This window comes from Mercurialis annua, linkage group LG2, assembly GCF_937616625.2.
Source record: "Mercurialis annua linkage group LG2, ddMerAnnu1.2, whole genome shotgun sequence".
Taxonomy (NCBI): Eukaryota; Viridiplantae; Streptophyta; class Magnoliopsida; order Malpighiales; family Euphorbiaceae; genus Mercurialis; species Mercurialis annua.
Window position 1 is genome coordinate 11241517 of NC_065571.1, and position 18292 is coordinate 11259808.

Here is an 18292-nt window from a genome sequence, read left to right on the forward strand (position 1 = left end):
ATTTTAACCTTAAATTTATCTATTAATATTCAAATTGTAAAATTTCAATATAATTAATTTTATTTTTATATTAATATAATTAATTTAGTAATTTTATTTTATATTTTTTATAATTATAACTATTTTACTTTTATATTATTATAAATAATAAAATTTGAAAAAGGGTTAGGTGGATTAGATGGGTTTGCAAGTCAACCCGTGACACGACCCATTTATTTCGTGTCATAAACGGGTTGACACGTTTTCGACACGAACCCGTTAAGCTTCAACCCGGATTCGCCAAATTTACGGGTTAGGTGAATCGTGTTATCGTGTCATTACCCATTTTGACACCCCTATAAGTTATAATTCATGGAGATTACTGTAATTAAAATTAATTCAATTAAGTTTGAGAAAGTTTTGAATTGCTTGAAGAGTAAATTCCAGGTTGGGAATGGTCTTTGCCGTATATCCATATCTATATTTTTATTTTTATTTCTCTTTTCTTTTATAGTTTCATCTACCTGATATACTTTTTATTCACTCTAGATATTTGGTTCCTTTTTCAAATAGAGAGTTTTACAAGATACTTCTTAATGATTCCGATATGAAATCGACGTTTTGGATTTCCGTATGGTGATCCTTCATTTAAGAGTCGATCAGAACAAAGTGTGCCGTCAAATTTTAGATTTTTTTATGCTTCCGTTTGTAAATTTAGTTTGTAAATTTAATTTTTACAGGTTGTATTTTTATTCCACAAGATTGTTACAGATTTAAACATTTTTTGTTATAATGTTTAGATTTGTAAATTTTCTGTAGATGTTTTTTTTTTTTGAGAAGATCTGTAGATGTATTTTTAGAATGTAGTTTAGTGTTTTATTTTTGCCTTGTTAAATAGTCTCATGCATTGTAATTTTCTAGCCAGATTTAATGGCTAGATTTAGAGTTTTCATAGTCCATCTCTAATTTGTAAATAAAACTATCTTCTGACAAAAATAATACAAATTGTAAATGATTTTGTTATCCTTATTTAAAATCATCTATTTTTTCATCTTTGAATGTTCCATAATTCTTTTTTTTAAAACTATCATATTATATTTTTATGATGGTAATTTTGCATAATTGTTTTGATGGCTAACCTTAATAAGCTGAATCAAGAATGAAGGTCTTGATGAAGCTTCTGTTGCAAGTTTCTCCATTCTGTTGCAAGCTTTGGATGCTTTCTGCTGAGCTGTCATTTGCCAGCTAATACACATGCTTTCTGCGTGTGTACCTTGACAGCTAAGCAACATGCATATAGTGTGTTTTCAGATTTCTTAGCTCAGAGATCAGCTCTATAAATAGAGCTTCCCTGTAATCCTCTAGCTCATTATTGAAATTTCTTTTCTTCTCCTCATTAATGGAGTTTTCATTCTCTTATAAATTGTATCATGGTATCAGAGCTTGAAGCTCTCTCCTCTTAAAAGAAAACCAGAGTTATCATCTTCTTTGCTTGATCATCAATGGCGAACCAATTTATCAGACCAGAAGAGTCACTTTCTAGTCCATTTTTTATGCATCCAGGAGAAAATCCTTCGTTAGTTCTTGTTACTAATCTTCTTGATGGGAGTAACTATCATTCGTGGTACAAATCTATAAGAATGGCGCTAATTTCTAAGAACAAATACAAGTTTGTTGATGGATCAATTCAGATTCCAGGTATTGATGATGTTATTTTTCCTGTTTGGGAACGATGTAATACACTTGTGATGTCTTGGTTATATAGAGCAGTTACAAGTACGATTGCTGATAGCATATCTTCTATGGATAGTGCTTTAGAGATTTGGAATGATTTAAAAGATAGATTTGCACAGGGAGATGCAGTTAGAATTGGAGAATTGCAAGAAGAGATTTATACTTTTAAACAAAACAATTTGTCTGTCACTGAGTATTATACTCATCTCAAAACCTCTTGGGATGAACTGAAGAAGTTAAGAGTTTTGCCTACTTGTATCTGTAATCCTAAATGTGCTTGTGGAGTTGTTGATGCTGTTAAAACAATCTACTCGAATGATCATGCAATCAAGTTCTTGAAAGGCTTAAACGAAAATTTTGCAACAGTGAGAACTCAGATCTTCATGACTGAGCCTTTACCTTCAATTAATAAAGTTTTCTCTATGGTGATACAACATGAAAGACAATTAGCTGGTGGTGTTGTTAGATCTGCTACGGATCCAAATGTGTTTATGGCAAGAGGAACATTTGATGAGGAAAATGATTCTGGATATGAGTCATCTGTCAACTATGCTAGAGGAAGAGGCATGAGTAATTTCAGAAATCAAGGTTACAAAAGAGGAGGATATTCATCATTTCAAAGTTATAAACAAAAACTTTGCTCTTACTGTGGGAATTCTGGTCACACAGTAGATATTTGTTACAGGAAACATGGTTTTCCCCCTGGTTATGGTGCTAATTCTTTTAACTTTCAGCCAAAATTCAGAGGAGAGAGCAGTTATGCTAATCAGGCTAACTTTGCTGAAGCTGATTATCATCAGAATTTCCAGGAAGACAGAACCAATGGTAACAGAAGCACATCCAGTATTTCAAAAGCTGAGACATCTAATTCTTCCTATGATGGAAAGAATTTCTTGTTTTCTCCTGAGCAATATCACAAGATAATGGCCTTAATACAACCAGAAGGACATCAAGAGATTGACAATACTGCACATGTTAATTCTCTCTCAGCTACATTCAAAAATACCAAAGAAGAGGAGTCAGGTATAATTCATTCTTGCTACTTCACTTCTAAGGAGTATAAAGACACATGGATATTGGATACAGGTGCCACTGATCATATAGTATGCAGAGAAGAGTTTTTCAAACATTCTGAGCCAGTCAAGAATGTTCATGTTAAACTACCAAATGGTCAACTTATTCCAGTGACTCAAATAGGATCAATTCAGTTAACAACTGATTTAATTCTTCAAAATGTGCTATATGTTCCTACTTTCAACTTCAATTTGGTTTCTGCCAGCAAATTGACTGATGATAAACAATTGTGCTTAATCCTTTACAATGATTCCTGTTTTATTCAGGACATGAGTACTTGGAAGATGATTGGATCAGCTGAGAAAAAGTCAGGCCTTTATTTCTTAACAGCTACTCCTAAAGATATTAGTTGTCATTCTGTTCTTTCTACTTCAAAAGCTAAAACAGATGTTCCCATGGATATCTGGCACAACAGATTAGGGCATTTAGCCAATGATAGAATAAGACACTTACAGAAGATAGATTCTTCTATACAATTGCCTGTACACAGTGTTTGTGACACTTGTCATTTTGCCAAACAAAGGAAATTGTCATTTCCTGTCAGCAGTTCTGTTACAGACAATATTTTTGATATGATTCATGTTGATATTTGGGGCCCTGTGTCAACCCCTTCTATTAATGGAAACAAGTATTTCTTGACAATTGTTGAAGATCATTCTAGATATACTTGGCTGTTTTTGATGAAAAATAAATCTGAAGCAAGAACACATTTACAGCAGTTTGTTAACTTTGTGGAAACTCAATTTTCTAAGGTCATTAAAGTGATAAGGTCAGACAATGGAACTGAGTTTGCTTGTTCAGATTATTATCTACAGAAAGGTATTATTCATCAGACCAGTTGTGTTTATACTCCACAACAAAACAGCATTGTAGAAAGGAAGCATCAGCATATACTTAATGTGGCAAGGGCAATCAGGTTTCAATCTTCTTTGCCCTTACATTTCTGGAGTTACTGTGTTAGACATGCTGTTTATTTGATTAATAGGACACCATCACCTGTTTTATCAAATCTAACTCCTTTTGAAAAGTTATACCAGAAACCACCTATCTTAAGTCATCTAAGGATATTTGGTTGTTTGGCATTTGCTGGCACTATTGCTGAGCACAGAACTAAATTTGATTCAAGAGCAATTAAATGTGCCTTTTTAGGCTATCCTGCAGACACTAAAGGCTTCATTTTGTATAGTCTTGCTGATAAGAAAATTATAGTCTCTAGAAATGTTCACTTCTATGAGACCCTTTTTCCTTATTCCCACAATTCTAAACCATCACCATCTGATCAACCCTTTCTTGACTTGGATTGTATTTCTTCTTTTCCAAATTCTTCTTCTTCTGAAACTAATCAATCCATTCCTTTATCTCCTACACCATGGAATTCTCCATCTCCTGCACCTTTATCATCCCCTCACTTGTTTACAGAACAAGATTTTCCTCTTCTGAGAAGGTCAACCAGGTCATCTCATCTGCCATCTCATTTACAGGATTATCAATGTAATTTACCTTCATCCCTTACTAAAACAACTACCACACCTCATTCTCTGTCTGCAGTGGTTTCCTATGACAGACTTTCCCCTGCTCACAGGTCATTTGTTTTCAACATTCAAGTTGTCATAGAACCAAAAACTTATAATTCTGCTATTAAGTCACAGCACTGGAGAGATGCCATGCAGGCTGAACTGATTGCTCTTGATAAGAATCACACATGGTATTTAACAGATCTACCTGCAGGCAAACATCCTATAGGATGTAAGTGGGTTTACAAGATTAAATATAACTCTTCTGGCAGTATAGAGAGATATAAAGCCAGACTTGTGGCAAAAGGGTATACACAGCAAGAAGGCCTTGATTATTTTGACACTTACTCTCCAGTGGCCAAAATGAGCACTATCAGAACATTAATTGCTTTAGCAACTAGTCAGAAATGGCATATGCACCAGCTTGACATCAACAATGCCTTTCTCCATGGTGATTTGACAGAGGATGTCTATATGCAGCTTCCTCCTGGGTTTGAATCTCCTCATCCCTCTAAAGTTTGTAAACTGCAAAAGTCCTTGTATGGACTTAAACAAGCCAGTAGGCAGTGGCATGCCAAGTTAACTGGTGCTCTTATTTCCAGAGGTTTTGTTGCTGCACACTCTGATCCTTCTTTGTTCACCAAATCATCAGACAATCATTTTATTGCTCTTATCATCTATGTTGATGATGTCATCCTTGCCAGTAATTCTCTGGTTGCCATTCAAGATATTAAGCAATTTCTTCATGATGAATTCAGCATTAAAGACTTAGGTCTTTTGAAGTATTTTCTGGGCATAGAGATTGCCAGATCTTCTGCAGGCACAAATCTTTCTCAAAGAAAGTACACTCTAGACTTGTTAACTTCTTCTGATTTTTTGGACTCCAAACCAGTTCCTACTCCCATGCTCAATTCAAAGAAGTTAGTCAAGGATCCAGATGATTTGTTAGCTGACAATTCTGAATACAGAACTTTGGTTGGTAAACTTTTGTATTTGTGCACCACAAGGCCTGATATTTCCTATGCTGTTCAGCAACTTTCTCAGTTCCTGGATTGTCCTACAAATGCTCACTTGCAGGTTGTTCATCGTATTTTGAGATATCTCAAAGGTGCTCCTGGAAAGGGTATCTTTTATCCTGTTTCTACAGACTGTAAACTAAAAGCTTTCACAGATGCAGACTGGGCTACATGTCCTGATTCAAGGAAGTCCATTTCAGGTTTTTGTGTCTTCTTGGGTGGTTCTCTTATCTCATGGAGGTCCAAGAAACAAACAACTGTTTCCAGATCCAGCTCTGAGGCTGAGTATAGAGCTTTAGCAGCTCTTACATGTGAAGTTCAGTGGTTGGTCTATCTTCTTCATGATCTTGGTCAGTCTGCTCTTCTTCCTGTCACTATTTACTGTGATAGTAACTCAGCAATACAGTTGGCCCACAATCCTGTCTTTCATGAACGCTCTAAACACATAGAGATTGACTGTCATGTGGTTAGGGAAAAAATCACTTCAGGATTAATTCATTTGTTGCCAGTTGCATCATCTGGTCAACTTGCAGACTGTCTCACTAAGGCACTTCCTCCAGCTTCTTTCCATTCTGCAGTTTTCAAGTTGGGCATAATTGATATATATGCTCCAACTTGAGTGGGGGTAATAAGCTGAATCAAGAATGAAGGTCTTGATGAAGCTTCTGTTGCAAGTTTCTCCATTCTGTTGCAAGCTTTGGATGCTTTCTGCTGAGCTGTCATTTGCCAGCTAATACACATGCTTTCTGCGTGTGTACCTTGACAGCTAAGCAACATGCATATAGTGTGTTTTCAGATTTCTTAGCTCAGAGATCAGCTCTATAAATAGAGCTTCCTGTAATCCTCTAGCTCATTATTGAAATTTCTTTTCTTCTCCTCATTAATGGAGTTTTCATTCTCTTATAAATTGTATCAAACCTATCATTGCAAATAATTGTATTTCTTTCTTTTTTCATATATATTTTTTATCTTAATTATCCATTTATTTTAAAAATAATATTTTTAATTTTAAAAAAGTAACAATTCAATAGAAATGGTTTTATAAAAATATTTGACTTCTTCCAGACCAATTAATATAAGTGCCAATATGATATATTTTTATTATTTTTCATAAAATTTTGTAGTTATTTAATATTTTAAGAAATTAATGTATTTTCCCGTATATATAAGTAATTATAAATAAATTAAAAAAATTAGACTGATTCCAAAAATCAGATCTTACAAAAAACTACAAACAATATTAAGAATTTATTCATGCAAATAAAATTTAGGTAAGCAAAAAAATATAATATATATTTATTGATTAGTGGACTCCATTAGAAATATTAATATTAAAAAGTAAAATACTAAATCCAATTAATTTTCATGTACAAAATGAATTGGTAAATAATTAAAAATAAAATTGAGATGGTGATGGTGATGGTGATTTTGTGTATAGTTTTCAGCATATTCATATTGATTATAAGTATGCTTAATGATTCTTTTTATTCTTCCATAAATTCTTGGAAAATATTGAAAAATAATTTTGAATTATAGCAATTTAATTTTAACTGATAAATGAAAATATATTTATCTATGCTCTATTAATTTTTTAGTAGTTTTTGATATATATTTAGTACATTTGTTTTTGAAAAAAATTGTAAAAATAAATATTAAAAAAATATTTTTATAATATAATTGCTTATTGAGAAAACTTATATAGTGTAATTTACTTAAGATTATGCTTGAAATGAATCTCTTTCTGGATGGCTTGATAATTAGTAGTGGCCCAAAAGAAGACCAAGTAAGTAGCTCCTAATAAGCCCAGGATTAAAAAGGAGTTTGATCCAGTAATTAAAACTGAAGCCTTTACCCATATTTTCCATTACATATGTACAAGGAAAAGGGCTTTTTACACAAACAACCTATTTTACCAATTTCTTATCTTTTATACGGGTCCAAATTTGCCTTTTCTAAACTACCATGTGCGGCCTATTTTATTACTTTTATACGGACTCTATATATTAAACCCTAACATCATATAAATCATAATTTTATTTATTTTCTCTCTCCTCATCATTCAATTCTTTCTTCCTCTCAGTTCATCTTTCTCTTTTTTTACCGTTCGCCGTCTTCTGCTGAGCCGTCCTCTGTTCCTCCGCTCCTCCGTCATCGTTCTCATCATCGCCTCCGTTGTCATCTTTGTTAACGCCATCATCTCCTCTGCTCATCGTCGTCATCTATTTGATTTCAGATCTATAATTTATTCATTGCTCTTCTTCTTCTTCTTTTTTATTTTCAGATCTACAATTTTTTACTGTTATTTCACCATTAAACATGTATAGAGATTATATTTTAAGAATATAATGCTAATTTCATGTTATGTAATATAAATTTATGGTTATATGGAATAATTTTTTGTTATTTCTGCATTTTTTGTGTTTGGTTGTATTTCTGCGTTTTTTTATTCTGCAGTTCGATTTATTGATGATGGTTGATTGCTGAAATATTCTAATAGTACAGTGTTGTTGATTTTATGTTGATTTTGTGTGATAATCAGTTGGTATTTCCTTAATTTTAACATTGAAAAAATTTATTCTAAAAAAAACATTAGCAAATTAGATAATTTTGTGCGTGAAATAAATTAAAAAAACAAAATTTAAATGATATTAGATAAGGATATGTTAGCATTATCATGTTGACATGTTGTTGATTTCTTGTTGATATTTTATAGATTGTCACAATTTTTCAAAAAATTATGTTTTATTTTATTCCTTATGTTGATTCGTTGTTGATTTATTGTTGACATTATGTTGATATGTATTTCAATTTTTTTTGATTTTTAATTTTATGTTGACATGTTGTTGATAACTTGTTGATTTTTCAATCATTGAAAGAAAAATAAAGTTAGTCTTAAATTGATGTATTAATGAACTATTGATATGTTTTTAATAATATGTTGATTGTTTTTGACTTAAATCAATCAATATTCTCATTTTACAAACATCTTGACTAAATTAGCATTAATTGTTGATTAATTGTTGACATTATGTTGATAAGTATTTCTACTTTTTTTTATTTTCAATTTTATGTTGACATGTTGTTGATATACTGTTGATAACATGTTGATTTTTCAATCATTAAAAGAAAAGTAAAGTTAGTGTTAAATTGCTATATTGATGACCTGTTAACATGTTTTTGATAATATGTTGATTGTTTTTTTGCTTAAATCAATCGATGTTCTCATTTTACAACTAAATTAGCATTAATTGTTGATATCATGTTGACATTATGTTGATCATTTGTTAATATGATAGTAGTAATTCTACTAAATAACAACAAAGGTACAAAATGTTTAAAATAAATGAATCAGATAAAGATATTAGCATAGTAAGTAATCAAAACAATATGAAAAAACAACAACAATAATTCAAATGAAAAAATAAAATTATTCTTACATATAAAAATAAAAATATATTAAATATACACCAACACAACAGTTCACAAATTAAAGAAATTTATTTCAAAATATTTTTTTTCCTCAATTCTCTTTGCAGCTGTACAGTTTCTTCAAAATCACTTGTATAACTATTTTGCGTTCCACCTCTCATACCTAACTAAATTTCGACAAAGACGGTTATGATACAGCTTCATTTCATCTAACGAAAGTTTATTTCACAGACAATATTATCTTATTTGTCAATGTTAAAATAAAAAGAATCAGTAGATATCAACATAAAGTCAACATAAAATCAACAACACTGTAACATTACAATAATTCAGCAATCAATCATCATCAACAAATCATTCTGCAGAATAAAAAAAACGCAGAAATACAACAAAACATAAAAAAATGCAGAAATAACAAAATTTTATTATATAAAATCACAAAATTATTCTATATAACATGAAATAAGTATTAGATTCTTTAAAGATACTCTTTATACATGTTTAATGGTGAATCAACAGTAAAAGATAAACAAATTACAGATCTGAAAATAAAAAAAGAACAAAAAATTTCAGATCTAAAATTAAAAAGATAAAAGAAAGATGATGCGGCGAGACAAAGGCGGAACGATGGAGGCCAAACGGCGGAGGCGGAACGGCGAAGGCAGAACGGCGGAACGGAGGAGGCGGAACGGCGGAAGCGAAGGAGCAGAAATCGTGAAAATTTTCTTTCACAGCTCAAAAGAAATCGTGGAGAAGAAGAATGATTGAGAGAAATAAGAAAAATCGTATAAAAGAAAAAAATTTAAAGTACAAGTTATCAAAATAAAAAAATGAGGTAGGTAAAATAAAGATTTAACTTGTCCTGTATAAAAGTAAATGGGCTGCCAAAATCAGTATTTTATATAAAAAGCCCCAAGGAAAATGCTTTATAACCCAACACTTTTTTTTTATAAATGATATTTGTATTAGCTCATTCATAAAAAGCGAATGGCAAAGAAACTAATACAACTAAAGATGGATACAAAATAAATCCAAACTCCGAAAGACGTCCGAACTAGAATAAGGAAAACTAGGATGAAAAGACTTATAAAACAAAATCGCCAAATTTATGCTATCAAAAATAAGATTCTCAATCTTCGTAGTCCGAAACTTGAACACCCTTTTATTTCTCGCTTTCCATAAGGACCATATGATGTAGAACCAAATCAAATTCCATAAGGTTCTATATTTTTTCTTGCAGAGGCTTGTCCATTGTTTGAAGAAATCTTCGATGGAGAACGGAATAACACAAATCTGATTACTCAAACCAAGAACATACATCCAAGTACTCCAAGCATAACGGCAATGAAGCATGATGTGAGGTGAAGTCTCCTCCTCTAAACATAATAAGCAACCACTATTTTCTTGCAAAATAATACCCCTTTGATAACCTTCTATTTTACGTAGTTTTTATACCATTTGTTTAGTATTTTTTAGTACTTTATTTGTAAAATAGAAGGGTTTTCATTTCTTTTACCTTTGTTGTAGTTTATAATAAAAAATTATAAAATACTTAACAATTTTGTATTTGTTCTTGAATAAATTGCAGATATAATCAAAGGCAAAGTATATTGAATCAAGTTTGAAGTCAACCGACCAAATTCTGAACCAAACCGGTCGAACGAAAGCCAAAACCAAACAAAATAACCCAGGCAGAGCCTAGGCCGGCTCTAGGCCGGTCCTAGACATTGAGCCGGCTACAAGCCGGCCCAGCTTAACAAACCAAGAATTTGAAAAGTCTTGGCCGGCGCTTATCCGGTCTATGACTCCAAACCGGCCCGGAGCCGGCCAAACTCTGTCCCGATGATATTTGGCACGTTTTGGGGAATCCGGAAGTCTTGATGAGCACTCAAATACCTTCCATATCAGTATAGCCTTGAACCACACTCAAGAGAGATTTTTCTTGGCCAACACTCAAGAAAAGATCTCAAAATTAAGCTAATTATGGAAGGAAGGCTTAACTTGGGCATCACAAAAGCTACATATGGAAACAAATGATCTCAAAACTTGGTCCTTACTCCACCTCTTTATGAGACGAAGTAAATGCATGCCTTGATGAACACTCCTAACTCCACTATAAATAGGCTTCATTTGGAGAAGAAGGGGGATACCTTTTAGATAGACATTTTACACACTTCTTTGTATCCACAAATTCTCTCAACCATTCTCTCTTTTCTCTTCTTGTATTTTATGTTCTTAAGGTATAACAATTCTATTGTTATTATCAATATGACAATGGATTGCTAAGCCTCAAACTAGGATTAGGGATGTAGCCTAGTTTGGGGGAAATTCTTGATTATTTTGTAATATATCTCATTAATGTTTTAAACAAGGTTTTTTCTTTAAATCTCTTGTTATGATCTTGAATGTTAAATTTAGCTACCTTAATGTTTTTATTCTAGAATTTATGTGAAGTACTTAGCGGTGAAACATGAATTTGGATCTAGAGATTTAAACACAATTTACTTAAGAATAGAGATATATCTAAGAAATTGTGATGACGCTAATTGTTTTACTTAATGGGTTTAAATGATTTACATGGTAATTGAGAAATATCCAGAGTCATTTAAACACAAGTTTGTGTCTCGAGAGGGAACAAACATATTTTAGAAACAATTGTCATGAAAAAGCTTTTGAGATGTAACATGAGATATGATAGAGTTTCCCCTCAAACTACGGTGAAACCCGAAATCCTAGTTATTACAACTCTTGATATTTTATTCTAAAATATTCTTTTAATTTTCGTCTATTACATAGTTGTTTTCAAACCCAACTCAAATTAACAGAACGGTTACTTAAAAAAAGTTAATTCAAATAACAGTTTAAAGAGTTCGTCCTTGTGGATTCGACCTCGGATACTCCGAGTATTACTTGCTACAATTGATTCTGTATACTTGCAGAATTGACCGATCACCCTTCTAGCCAAAGTAGCATAGTAAGAAATTCTATCTCTAGCTAAAAGCCAATGAAAAAATTGAATTCTAGGTGGTAATTTAATTGCCCAGATTAAACGAATAAAATCATTACCTCCACCCGAGCCCACTGAACTAACCAAATTATCCTTAAGCAGCTTCATCATTGAAACTGAGGTATAGGCGTTGTTTCCCATCCAGATAGCTTGATCGGACATGTGCACCTGCATATGAGTTGCTGCCGTTAACTGCTGAAGGCAAATGAGATCTGCCGCTTCACCCAAACGAGGACGCCGTCTCCACTTAAAGCAGCTGAACGTAAAATTCTGCCAATCATAAAAATTTGAGACCTGTTCTTGTTTCTGATTACTAAGCCTGAAAAGAACTCCAAACTGGTCCTTTAATGCAGAATTACCTGTCCATTTATCAATCCAGAACCTTGTGCTGCAACCATTCCCCACTTTGAAAGAAATATTTGTCTTGAAAGTATCCCAAATTGAAGAATTATCAATACAATTTGTGGCTATATTCCTCCAAATATGTGAAAAACGAGAACGATTTCCATTTAAAATATCAAACCAAAGATCTATACCCAGGCTGTTTGATATAACCGAATACCATAAAGAACTAGGATCCGAGCTCATAAGCTTCCACACCCATTTGAGAAGCAGGCAGGTGTTTTTCAGTCTGAAGGAAGAAATATTCAGACCCCCATCTCTAAAGGGCAAGCAAACAACAGACCAAGATACCTTGCTAAAGTAATTCCCATCCAAATTACCTCCCCATAGAAAACGACGCATAATTCTTTCCAAGTTATTGACAACAGATTGGGGCATCTTGAACGAACACATGAAATAAATAGGCAAGCTACTAAGAACTGACTTGATCAGAACAAGTCTACCCGCAGGGGAAAGAAGATTCCATCGCCAAGTTGATAAACGAGACGAAAAATTCTGAACCACCGGATCCCACAATTTTGCTTGCACTCTTCTCAAAGACAAAGGAAGGCCCAAGTAAGTAATTGGGAGAGATTCAATTTTACAGTTTAGAATTGCAGCAGCTGAATTCCGAGAAGGAGTATCCACATTAATGCCAATTAATGAAGATTTATTGAAATTGATTTACAGTCCCGAAATCATCTCAAAGCATCGAAGAATTCGCAGAAGATTTCTTATTTGTTCCAAGTCATTAGGAACGAAGAGAAGAGTATCGTCTGCAAATTGAAGTAAAGAGACTGGAGCGTCATAGCCATCCACTGAAATACCATTGAGCATCCCTTTGGAAGTTGCACTAGAGATGATAGCTCGCAAACCTTCTACCGCAATAACAAATAACATTGGAGAAAGAGGGTCGCCTTGCCTGACTCCCTTACCCATGTAAAAGTTATCCGAATGACTCCCATTAATAAGAACCGAAACCTGAGAGGAATTAAAAATAGAAGAGATCCAACTAGACCAGGAATTATCAAAATTCATCTGAGATAGCATCTTAAGAATAAACTCCCAAGATATTAAATCAAACGCCTTTTTAAAATCGAGCTTGATCATGAATGCTTGTTCTCTGCGTCTCTGCAAAAGGTGAATAAGCTCTGAAGCAATCATATGACAATCATGAATATTTCTACCTCTAACAAACCCGAATTGGTTCTCTGAAATGATGTTAGGAAGAACAGGAGCTAGTCTTATAGCCAAGACCTTTGATAACAGTTTCAAAATACCATTAATCAAGCTTATTGGTCGAAAATCTGAGACATCTGAAGCTCCTGCAAATTTCGGCAAAAGAACCATAAATGCTGTATTCAATCCAGTTGGAAAGTCTCCCTTTTGATGAAAATTGTGAAAAAATTTTATTATGTCCTCCATTAAGATATTCCAAGCTTTTTTATAAAAGAAGAAATTAAACCCGTCCGGTCCCGGGGCCTTATTGCTATCACAACTAGAAAGCGCAGAATAGACCTCCTCCTCTGTGAAGATAGCTGTCAGAGAAGAAGAATGAACGTTGGAGAGCTTCTTGATAGGCAAACAATCAAGATAATGCGGAGGACTATACTTCTTCTTGAACAACTTTTTGTAGAACAGATGCACATTTTGCTTGATAGCCTATGGGGTGCTATAACAAACACCGTCAACCTGAATTTCAGAGATAGAATTATTCCGAGATCTTATCGAAGCCACCGAATGAAAATACTTAGAATTCCTGTCACCAAATAAATTCCAGTTCATTCTTGATTTTTGTAACCACAATGATTCAAGATGTGATGAAACCGAATTGAATTCAGCGTGAAGGCTAGAAAGCCGGATTGTTTCATCCTCCAAGAGAACACGCGAATCGGCTGTAATCTCAAGAGCCTCTATATCCCGCTGAATATTTGAACTTTTGAGGTTTAAGTCACCAAAGACCGACTTATTCCAAGATCTTATGCGTTTGCGCAGCTCTTTCAGTTTAAACACCAAACTATTCTGAGGATTAGCAAACAAGTCGCACCACGAAAGCTCTATAAAAGAATAAAATTCTGAATGCTCACACCAAGCATTTATAGATTTAAATGGTTTTGGACCCCAATCCATAGCAACCTCAGAGCTGAAGAGAAGAGGAACATGATCTGAAAATGTTTTCGGCAAAGCTTTCAGAAAAAGATTAGGCCAAGAGATAAAAGCATTCGAAGATATAAAACACCTATCAATCTTGGATCTCGAGATACTGTTATTCCAGGTAAAATATCGACCATGAAGAGCAGTCTCTATGAGATTGGATCGAGCTACAAAATCAGCATATTCTCGCATAGAATTCGAAAATCCCTCGCAATTAACCCTTTCTGAAGGGTCCAGGATTTCATTAAAGTCTCCTGCCATAATGCATAATCTATCTGTAGCAGTATGAGGAAGAATATCATTCCAAAGCAAAAGCCTTTGCCTAGGACAATTACTAGCATAAACAAGAAAGATTCTGACATTAAGAGAGCCCCAAGCGAAATCCATATACAACCACCTATCTGAAATAAAAATATTAGCAGGAGAAAGCAACTTTTTATTCCAAATACAGAGAATACCTCCCGAAGCTCCACGAGAAGGGGAATAACAAAAGTCGAAATCCATGTCAGGCCATAAACGTCTAATGTTGAATTCATCAAAAAATTCCTTTTTGGTTTCTAATAATCCCATGATCGACAGATTATTCTTAGAAACTAATGCACGAATAAATCTCTGCTTCCTAGAATAAGATAAACCGCCTCGACAATTCCAAAAAATGCAATTAAAAATGCAAATCATAGAAAATGATTAACCTGGATGAGAGGAATACCTTTAAAAGATATTCTTGATGCCTTGAGAAAATAAGGATACGATTTGCTCCTCATTCTGTGGATCAAATAATCCCAATTCAAGTCCTGCTGCCCATGTCTTTTTAGCTTCTGAATCAAATCGTTCTGCGAGATTAGCTCCGTTAATTAAACGATTACAGCCTCTGATCACTCCATCCGAAATCGTATTTGTTGTCTTGGTATCCTGTTCAGCTGAGATAAGACTGCCTGTGTTAACAATATGATTTATTTCTTCCTGTGAGTGACAAAGGAAGTAATCTGATTATCAGAAAAACTTTGCGAACTGTCGCTTGGAGCTGCTGAGTTTTCAAAAATTGGTGAATCAACTGGATCCCGACTTGAAGAATGAGTTAACAAATCCTTGGATAACACAGCGTTATCGACTAAAACTGGTGGAGGAGATGTGATATCAACCTGATTCTGAATGTTATCCATGTGGGAATAAGATTGCTGGGTATCCTTTGACTTGTGCAAAATAAAAACAGGGCTGGACGGAGCAGATTTCAGATGAGGTTGAGTAGTCAATTTTTCTGCTGATTCTGCTGTCAATTTGCGATGACTTGCTGAAATATCTGGCTCAGATTCTGAAGAGTTGTGGACAGATGATGACTCCATCTGATTGTTCGAGAAAATCATGGGCATATCTGTTTCCTTTGCCTGAATAAAGAATTCTTTTCCATTAATAAAAACAAGCAACGTGCAATCAATTGAGGATAAGGAAGTTGAAATCAAGACTGATCCGACATCCATTCGTTCCTTCAGATTAAGGGGGTAAACAGCCTTTCCAAATTGATTTCCCATGATCATAAAGAAATCATCATTCCATGCTTGTAAAGGAATACCCCTAAAAGTGACCCATGCAAAACGTTCTTTTGCAACAAACGTTTTATCCCAGGGCAACAATTTATCAAAGAATTCTGGGAATAAAATCGATGATTTTAAACGAAAGCTGTCAAGGTGGACCGGGTTTTCAAAATTCAAAAGAACAAACGAACCTCCCAACAAAGAACTTGAGGTAAAATTAATTCCTTGACTCAAAAGGAATGAATCCACAGATAACACATCTGACAACCGTTTCACAGAAGCAATCAAACTGAAAACCTCATCTGTTACAACTGGTGTATTGTAATGAATAGGTTTGTTTAAAACAACATTGGCATAAGAACGTGAATCTCTGATGGAATCTATAGCAGACGGGATAGGTTTTGGAACATGAACATGTCTATTCGTATCAGCCCTAGAAGAAGCTCCAGGGAAAAAGGGTTTCGGAAATTTGGAAACGAAAGCCCTAATCTTATGAGAACCAATATTGACCGTATTCAATCTGTTAACAGTCTCCATGATAGAAGACTTTCCATCTATGTGCAAAAATCCGAACCTCTTGTTGCTTCTGTTCCTTCGTCTCGTGATAATCACCTTACCAAAAACTCCAAACTTCTCAAAAGCACGTTGAAGATCAGAGTAGAACCAGTGATCAGGATAATCTTCAAAGTAAACCACGTTTCCGAGGGGTTGGTGATTGCGGGGAAGGGATTTGGTGTTCGAAATTTGTTGGCTAGGATTAGGGTTTGGGTAGGGGTTTTAGCTGTTCATCGTAAAATTTATAACCCAACACTTTGTACCAACTCTTTTAACCCACCTTACGTGGCAAAGTTTCATTCGTCTAATCCCCATCCAAAAGTGTATATCTCAAAAAATATAATTTAATCAATCTACTCTTTGATTGCCACGTTAGGCGGTACAAAAAGGTGGGTTAAAAGTGTTGGGTTATATAGCATTACTCTATGTACAATCAACTAATCAAGGTATTGGGTTATATAGCATTACTCTATGTACAATCAACTAATCAAGGTATCGTTTGTCTCTGTTCAAAAAAAAAGGTATCGTTTGTCCTAGTCAACATATTTTAAAGTCTTACAAAAATGTTTCGATTCTTGATGCCGGTGCTACTGATTACATACTCTGCAATTTTAATTATTTTACTGACTCAAAACTAATTTTCATGTGAATTACAATGAATTTTTGTATCTGTTTTCCTGACTTTGCACTTCCTCATATACAACATGCCCAATTGCTCAATGATAACGAGTCACCCATGCGGTTGGCTCATAATATTATTTACCATGAGCGTTCTAAACACATTGACATTGATTCTCATCACTTGATATGGGAAAAGCTTTCTCGAGGTCTTATTATTCTGCTTCCGGTCAGTTCTACTAATCAACTTGCATCTTGGCAGTTATCTTCAAGCTCAAGAAACTCACTCATCAATAACTCAAGACAACATACACTTTAGTTTTTGAAAGGAGTACTTATTCCATAAAATTATAGAATAACAATTCTTTATAATAGCTATTTCATAAATAAAAGCAAAGAATTGTCATTATACACAGAATATCTATTCCATTCCGCACCTATTACATGAACCAAACATAACGTTAGTTTTTTTTATTTCCTAGAACTTCCACTATAATAAGTGATATCCCTGTAATCTTTCATCATTAAGATCACAAAAATAGAAATTCGGTTTTCTATTGAAGTCCAACATATACGTGATCTCGCCATGACATAGAGGATACATTTCAAATGAGTTAAAGATGTATATGTTAATATCAGAAAAAATACTAAATCAGACTAGTAAAATTTCAAGATAACGACCTATACTAGTATCTTCTACCGTATTCTTCTTGCTAGTAGATGGATAAACAAGTGGGGCAAGAAGAGACACAGATGAATATGAGAGCCATTGCGTTCTTCTGCTTTTACCAACGGTTTCCGACATAATAATTCCTATTTATATCTGTAATATTAAGATAAAATGTCTCAAAAAACATCCACCTACACTATGACCTTATAAAATCGTCAATTTTATTTAAATCTGTACGTACTTTTCATTTTCAACTGTATCCAGTTTTATAAATTGAACTCTTTTTCATTCAAAAAAACCCTTATTAATAATTTCTTTGAACTCCTTTTTGCTCGAAAATTTCAAAGTGAATGACTTTTTTGAATTTTTCTCGGATGAAAAAAAAAAATCAATTCAGTATTTGCCGGTAAAAATAAAGTAAAAAGGGATGCAAATTTGAATAAAATTGATTATTTTACAAAGTCATGTTATCTATACTATACATAAAAGCACGGATAGACGGGGGGACAGGCAAATTTACTGAATAATCCTTTTAAATTTATTACTAAATAAAGGTTTTATAGTCATTAACTAATTATTTATTTAATTAATCACTATTGTAATTAAAGTCCTAATTAGAAAAGGTAGCT

The 18292-nt window shown here is 33.6% G+C and overlaps 1 protein-coding gene across 1 annotated transcript; it reads right to left on the bottom strand.

The window, feature by feature from the left end:
• Window positions 1-13240: 13240 nt before the first annotated feature.
• LOC126668170 (uncharacterized) lies at window positions 13241-16675 on the bottom strand. The gene is made up of 6 exons (XM_050361382.1): window positions 16656-16675; window positions 15344-16571; window positions 15020-15251; window positions 13872-14926; window positions 13333-13796; window positions 13241-13265 (listed from the first exon to the last, which is right to left on the bottom strand). Exons 1-6 carry the CDS (start codon window positions 16673-16675, stop codon window positions 13241-13243), a joined length of 3024 nt encoding a protein of 1007 aa, XP_050217339.1.
• Between the last annotated feature and the right edge of the window lie 1617 nt (window positions 16676-18292).